This window comes from Pyrus communis, chromosome 7 (assembly GCF_041283825.1).
Source record: "Pyrus communis isolate YQ-2024b chromosome 7, ASM4128382v1, whole genome shotgun sequence".
NCBI lineage: Eukaryota > Viridiplantae > Streptophyta > Magnoliopsida > Rosales > Rosaceae > Pyrus > Pyrus communis.
The window spans coordinates 13,823,102-13,831,266 of record NC_142571.1 but is presented as its reverse complement, the minus strand read 5'-3'; the positions used below and the strand labels follow the sequence as shown (position 1 = coordinate 13,831,266).

Here is an 8,165-nt window from a genome sequence, read left to right as displayed (position 1 = left end):
TAAAGATTAAGTTTATTTATTTGAGTCAGTTTAGAGTGTTTAGCAAGCCCTCCTAATCCCCGGTGTAAGAACGATCCCTACTTATTTATATGCTACAATTGTCAAAAGAGGGTTAATTTGTGTGTTAAGCTAATTTTCGTATCAAATTTTGGCGCCGTTGCCGGGGATTAGCAACTTTGCTAATCCCTTGTTATTTCTTTTTAGTTATTTTCATGTGTTATTAGTTTGTTATTTGTTTTAGCTTCTGACCTATTTGTTTCCTTGTTTTAGGCACTAGTTTATGACTCGGAGTTCTCAACCGGTTCATACGCATATCTTAGACTTTGACGACGATTTTGAGCGAGCCTTGAGAAGAAAGAAGAATCAACAAGAGCCTCAACCATCTCAACCTGCACCTGAGCTTGAAGAGGACGAAATACAAGTGGAGGAGGAGGCCACGGCAAGGGTTGTTGAGGAAGAACAAGTTATGGCAGCCGACAACCGAACAATCAAGGAGCTTTCCGCTTCGGGATTGGTTAATGCCACGCCTCTATGCATTCAATATCCAAGGGCAGCCCCCGACAAGACTGACGAGTTCGAACTCAAGTCCAGTTTATTGCACCATATTCCTAAGTTCCATGGGTTGTCCATGGAAGATCCTAATAAACACTTGAAGGAGTTCGAGGTTGTTTGCTCAAGTATGACCCCGGTGAATGTTGATGGGAGCATTTTAAAAATGAAGGCTTTTCCCTTTTCTCTCTTGGAAAAGGCTAAAGATTGGTTGTATGAACTAGCCCCCGGAACTGTCACGTCGTGGGAGAGTATGAAAAGGGCGTTTTTAGAGAAGTTTTTCCCAACTTCTCGAGTCATTCTTTTACGTAAAAGAATTAGTGGCATTCAGCAAGATCAAGGTGAATCATTTCCAACTTATTATGAACGTTTTAAAACCCTTGTTGCTTCATGTCCACAGCACCAAATGAAGGAGGAGCTTCTTCTTCAATATTTCTACGAAGGGCTTCTACCAATTGAACGTCAAATGCTAGACGCCTCAGCGGGTGGAGCTTTAGTGGACAAAACACCTATGGCCGCCAAGACTCTCATTGCCAACCGAGCTTTGAATGCTCAACAATACGAAGGAGTTGGCCAAAGAGACATGCCACGGCAGCAACAAGTTAATGAGGTAAGTGCTATTTCCGAACTTCAAAATCAAATGGCTAATCTTACTTCTCTACTTTCGCAGGTGGTTGAATTACCCAAGGTACAAAGTGTGGCTGCTTGTGGCGTGTGCTCCATGAATGGACATCTCATGGACAAGTGCCCTCAATTGATTGAGAACGGAGGGTGGGAATCTGCCAATGCCGTGGGTTATGGGAACCAAAACCAACCAAGGAATGATCCTTTCTCTAACACATACAATCCCGGTTGGAGAGATCATCCAAATTTCAAATGGAGGGAGCCACAACAACCTCAACAACAAAGCACATTTAGGCAGCAACCTCCGGGGTTCTACCAAAGGCCGCATGCACCCACACCACCCCAAGCACAACCTACACAACCGAAATCAGGTTCGTCCATAGATAATGATCAAATTTTTCAATTACTAACTTCTATGGCGCAGGGAATGCAAACTAGGGACAAAAAGGTTGATGAATTAGAAAAGCAAGTAGGGCAGATTGTGGAGTTCATGGGCCAATTTAGAGAGCAAGGTAAGTTGCCTAGTTCAACCGTTGTCAACCCAAAAGGAGGATTTGAATCTGCCAAAGCAATCATGTTGCGAAGTGGAAAACAAGTTGGAACGGCTGCACAACCCTCTAACTCAGCCCCAACGGAGGATGAAAAGTTGCAATTGGAGGAGGGGGAGCAAGAACAAGCCACGGCAAGGGTAGAAAGTACCTTGCCGCAGCCACCTAACCTACACCATTCGGCTTCCAAGGGTAAGAATGTTCCAAGTTCGATTATTTCTAATGCTATTCCTCCAAATGTACCCTTTCCTCGCAGATTCATGCAAACAAAGAAGGAGGAAGTTGAAAAGGACATTTTAGAGACATTTAGAAAAGTACAAGTCAATATACCACTTTTGGATGCAATTAAGCAAGTTCCAAGGTATGCTAAGTTTTTAAAAGAACTTTGCACCACTAGGAAGAGAATTTCTAACAAAGAGGTTGTAAAGGTAAGTGAAAATGTCTCAGCCATCTTACAACGCAAATTGCCCCCTAAATGCAAAGATCCGGGTAGTTTTACAATTCCTTGTGTTATTGGCAATAATCGGTTTGAACATGCCATGCTAGACTTAGGTGCATCTATTAATGTTATGCCTTACTCAATTTATGCATCTATGAACCTAGGTGAGTTAAAAAATGATGGTGTGATTATTCAATTGGCCGATAGATCTAATGCCTATCCAAAGGGTGTTTTGGAAGATGTGTTAGTGCAGGTTAATCATCTAATCTTTCCGGCGGACTTCTATGTATTGGAAATGGAAGAATCAAACCATGCCCCGTCTTTGCCAATTCTTCTTGGCCGGCCCTTTATGAAAACCGCCCGCACAAAGATTGATGTGTTTAATGGGACCTTGACAATGGAATTTGATGGGGAAGTGATTAATTTCAATCTTTCTGAATCTATTAAGTACCCTCTTGATGATCATTCATGTTTTGCTATTGATGTAATTGATTCGTTGGCGCAGGACCATTTTGAACAATTGAACGAAGATGCACTTGAATTGGTCATCACAAAGGGAATGGAACTCAAGGACAAGGAAGTAGGGCAAGTGCATACCCACGGCATGCATGGTGAGCACCATGCCGTGCCCCCTAGTAATGACTTGGTTGAGATAGTGGCTGCCCTTGAGTCATTGCCACTACAATCTGGTAAGTCCTCGGACCCAATTTCACTTCCAATTTCGACTGATAAGCCCATTCCTTCAGTTGTGCAGCCACCTTCCCTTGAACTTAAACCATTGCCAAGTCATTTGAAGTATGTTTTCTTGGGAGATCAAGAGACCTTGCCCGTCATCATATCCTCCTCACTCACGGCACAAGAAGAAGGTAAGTTAGTGAGGGTGTTAAAGGAGTACAAAACCGCCATTGGGTGGACCTTGGCCGACATCAAGGGAATAAGCCCGACTACGTGCATGCATCGTATACTTTTGGAGGAGGGGTCCAAAACATCTCGAGAGGCTCAACGCCGACTCAACCCTCCAATGATGGAAGTTGTGAAGAAGGAGATAATCAAGCTCTTGGATTGTGGAGTGATCTATCCAATTTCAGACAGTCGGTGGGTGTCTCCGGTGCAATGTGTTCCAAAGAAATCCGGAGTAACTGTGGTGACAAATGCCGAAAATGAGCTTGTTCCTACGCGAATCCAAACAGGTTGGAGGGTTTGTATTGACTATAGGAAGCTCAATGCCACGACAAGGAAAGATCATTTTCCCTTGCCATTCATTGATCAAATGCTTGAAAGGTTAGCGGGTTATGCTTTTTATTGTTTTCTTGATGGATATTCAGGTTATAATCAAATTGTGATAGCTCCGGAAGATCAAGAAAAAACCACTTTCACATGCCCTTTTGGTACATTTGCTTATCGTCGTATGCCATTTGGTTTATGTAATGCACCTGCCACATTTCAAAGATGCATGATGAGCATATTTTCCGATTATGTTGAGAAAATTATTGAAGTTTTTATGGATGATTTCAGCGTTTTTGGTGATTCATTTGATGGTTGTTTGAATAATCTTAGTTTGATTTTAAAACGATGCATTGAAACTAACCTTGTGTTAAATTGGGAGAAATGTCATTTCATGGTTGAACAAGGCATAGTTTTAGGTCATATTATTTCTGAAAAAGGTATTGAGGTAGATAAATCAAAAATAGATCTTGTGCGTCACTTACCCTCTCCTACTTCGGTTAGAGAGGTTCGTTCGTTCCTTGGCCATGCAGGTTTTTATAGGAGGTTCATCAAGGACTTCTCGAAGATCTCCCAACCTTTATGCCGCCTCCTACAAAAAGAGGCACCTTTCGACTTCACCAAGGAATGCACGGCAGCTTTCCAACTCCTCAAGGACATGCTAACCACGGCACCCATCATTGTGCCACCAGATTGGAGTCTTCCGTTCGAGCTAATGTGTGATGCATCCGACTATGCATTAGGGGCTGTTTTAGGCCAAAGGAAGGACAAGAAGCCGCATGTCATCTACTACGCATCTCGGACGTTGAATGACGCTCAATTGAACTATTCAACTACTGAAAAAGAACTTCTTGCCATTGTCTTTGCTTTAGATAAATTTCGATCATATTTACTTGGTACTAAGGTTATTATTTTCACTGATCATGCAGCTTTAAAGTACTTGTTCACAAAGAAGGAAGCCAAACCACGACTAATTCGATGGATGCTACTTCTTCAAGAGTTTGACATCGAAATCAAGGACAAAAAGGGAAGTGAAAATGTGGTGGCTGACCACCTAAGCCGCATGATACATGAAGAGGAGCCGTACCCTATTGTAGAGACCTTCCCCGACGAGCAATTGTTATCCATTAAGGTAAGTGAGCCTTGGTATGCGGATTTGGTAAATTATTTGGTGACTAAACAAGTTCCTAACACTTTAAATAGAAACCAACGTGATAAATTGAAAAAAGACGCTAGGTTTTATGTTTGGGATGATCCATACTTGTGGAAATATTGCTCGGATCAGATTATACGTAAGTGTGTGCATGACATGGAATTCACTTCTATTTTAACATTTTGTCACACTTATGCATGTGGGGGACACTTTGGGACACAACGCACAGCCCTTAAGGTTTTAGAATGTGGATTCTATTGGCCAACTTTATTTAAGGATGCTAGAAACTTTTGTATGTCTTGTGATCGTTGCCAAAGAATGGGCAACATTAGTGCAAAGGATCAAATGCCGCAAAATGTTATTCTCCCGGTTGAAATTTTTGATGTTTGGGGTATTGATTTTATGGGTCCTTTTCCTTCCTCACATGGTTTCTTGTATATCTTACTTGCTGTGGATTATGTGTCGAAATGGGTGGAAGCAAAAGCCACCCGAACTAATGATTCTCGAGTGGTTGCAGATTTCATTAGAACTAACCTATTTGCAAGGTTTGGAATGCCACGAGTGATCATAAGTGATGGAGGATCTCACTTTTGCAATCGAACCATTGAGGTTTTGCTCAAGAAGTACAACGTCACGCATAAGGTTTCAACACCTTATCATCCTCAGACCAATGGGCAAGCCGAGGTTTCCAATAGGGAGATTAAGCAGATTCTAGAAAAAAACCGTGGGCCCTACAAGGAAGGATTGGAGTGCACGATTGGAGGATGCGTTGTGGGCATATCGCACGGCTTACAAGACCCCCCTGGGCATGTCCCCATTTCGGCTCATTTATGGCAAACCATGCCATCTTCCCGTGGAATTGGAGCACAAGGCGCATTGGGCCATCAAGACATTCAATATGGACATTGATGCCGCTGGAATTCACAGGAAGCTCCAATTGAATGAATTAGAAGAGATTAGGAACGAGGCGTATGAAAATGCTCGACTTTACAAGGAGAAGACCAAGGCTTTCCATGATAAGATGATTCGAGGCAAATCATTCTCCATTGGGCAGAAAGTGCTACTCTTTAATTCCCGCCTTCGCTTGTTTCCTGGTAAGTTGCGTTCTAAGTGGGTTGGCCCGTTTGTTATTACTAATGTTTTTCCTTATGGTGCAGTCCAAGTTCAAAGCTTGAAAACAGGACAAGAGTTCACGGTGAATGGCCATCGATTAAAGCCTTACTATGAGAAGTTCGAGGAGCATGTGGTGGATGATGTACCCCTCCATGCCGTGGGTACTACTAGTGAAGCTTAGCATGGCGTATTCGTCCGGCTGAAAGACGTTAAAGCAAGCGCTTCTTGGGAGGCAACCCATGCATTCAACAAGGAGAAGATGGAACTTCCACTCCAAACCCAGATTTGCGTTTCTAAACCCTTCTCCTTTCTGTTTATTTTATCGTGCTTAGTTGTTTATTATTTGTTTGCTTTTATGTGAGTCTTTGTGTGAAACATTGAGGACAATGTTTGATTTAAGTGTGGGGGGGTAAACAAGTGTTTTTATGCAAAATTCGTGGGATTCTATCACCTATCACTTCTAATGTTGTTTCTCACTGTTTTTAAGTGTTTTTAGTGCATTTTAAGCTGTTTTGGTGTGTGTTGAAGTAAAAATCCGAAAATTTGAAAAAAAAAAAAATCGAAAAAAATTGTTTTGAAAAAGCCAAAAAGAGTTGTTTTTGTGTGTTTGTTTGTGTCTTAGGGTACCTTCCAACACAATGATGAGGATTTGGTTTTTAATGCATGACTGTTAAAGAGAGTTACAACAATGATGGACGTGTGATTTGCTCTTTCGTTTATGCTTGGTTGTAGTTATAGTTTACGAATTCACATGTAATCACAAAGGATAAAATCAGTTTTTGTAACATGCTTGAAGGAAGGAACTCAAACAAACGCTACATCCCTGAGAGATTTGAGCCTAAACGTTTATTTGGAGAGTTATTAATCTGTGCATTCTTGTTTTCTAAAGTCGTTGCATGATCTCATTATTCTTTGCTTGGTTGCTACTTAGAATGCGTTTCATCACTATAGTTCCAAATACTAGAACTCATACCCATTTTATTCAAAGCATGAAATTGATTAGCATAACAAATAACAAGATGAAGTTGTGTAGTAGTCACCACCATAGCCAAATAGCCGAATCCACCCTTGTCATTTGTATTGTAGGTTTAAACCCCTTTGAGCCTTATTTAGCCTATTTTCTTGTTAACCACATCATCCTTACCTAGCCTAGAATAGGACTTTCCATACCCTTGTTCTTGAAGCATAGTGGAGCGTAACTTAGAAGGAATTCCTATTGAGTGACATTTGTGCAGAAAGCAAGTGTGGGGGAAGGGATTTTGTGAGTGTGGGCGTGCCAAAGTCTTAAAAGGGGCACAAGAAAAAGAAAAAAAAAAAAAAAACGAAAAGAAAAAAAAAAAAATTTGTGAAAAAGAAGAAAAGGAAGAAAAGGAATGAAAATAAGTGAGAATGAACTCACAAGTGAGATTGTTGAAGAAAGGGTCCAAAAAGTTGAATGTGGCTCTAATTTTTGTGTGACTTCCCCCTTGGGTATTCAAAGTTGACTTCTGCATTCTGAAGGGAATTCTAAGTGCCTAATTCATTACTTTGCTCACTATTGCTTTAAGAATGTTTGTTTCCTCTACCTTTCCTTGTTAACCAATACCTTAGCCTCGTTACAACCCTTTGACTTCTATCTTAATTGTTATGTGTTTCAATATGTGGAGTTTAAAAATTGGTTTGAGCATATGGTATCCTTGGTTCTCGCGTCTAAGTAGTAGCATTCCATTCATGAGATCATATCTACACATGTTTAATTACTCCAGAAATTGCGTTCTTTGTTATAACATATGTGAGTACTAGTCTTTCATGTTTACATCAATCTTCTCACATATAACTAGTGTAGGGTGTGTAGTCAGAAAATCTGAGTGAAAATTGAGTGCATAACTAGTGAGGAATTGAGGGAATTCTCTAAGGCATGTTACTACATTCAAAAATGTGTTTTCATTGATTAAATGCGAACTAGTGAATGGTGACTATGATTAAGTATGATCGAGGGTAAGGATTGCTTAAATCTATGTGAGTAGTGATCTTTAACATGTTATGTTTCATTGGAAATCCCTGAGGCAACGTTGGAAGGTTTAGAGTTATGTTTTGTTTCTTTTGTTTATTTGTTTTGCTCGAGGACTAGCAAAAGATAAGTGTGGGGGAATTTGATAGGAGCATATTTAGGCGACTTAACTAGCTTATTCTTGTGCATTTGTGCTATTATTTCTTAGTTAATGTCGTATTACAACTCAATTTCGTGTGTTTGTAGGTCCTATGGGTTAAAGTATCAAGAAAGTGCATTTTGGTGCATTTTGGAGCTATTTTGGACACTAGGTGGTGAGCTTGCATGTGGGCTAACATGGATGGACGAATTTGGACTTCAAGAAGTTGGAAATGTGATAAGAAGAGGAAGGAACTAAGCTAAGGACAAAGTGGATAAGGAAAGTGCAAGAAAAGAGGAAACATTATCCAAAATATTATCCAACCTTATCCAACATTATCCAATTATCCAAAACATTATCCAACCTTATCCAACATTATCCAATTA

General features: G+C 40.6%; 1 protein-coding gene across 1 annotated transcript; it reads left to right on the top strand.

Moving 5' to 3' along the window:
• Positions 1 to 280: 280 nt before the first annotated feature.
• On the top strand, positions 281 to 6,388 carry LOC148695755 (uncharacterized). The gene is made up of 2 exons (XM_088697387.1): positions 281 to 2,536; positions 6,383 to 6,388. The coding sequence occupies exons 1-2, from the start codon at positions 281 to 283 to the stop codon at positions 6,386 to 6,388; spliced, it is 2,262 nt and encodes a 753-aa protein (XP_088553513.1).
• Positions 6,389 to 8,165: the final 1,777 nt, after the last annotated feature.

What these genes read in the sequence shown, in the direction of transcription:
- LOC148695755 (XM_088697387.1), top strand. Translation starts at nt 281, where the DNA reads ATGACTCGGAGTTCTCAACCGGTTCATACGCATATCTTAGACTTTGAC.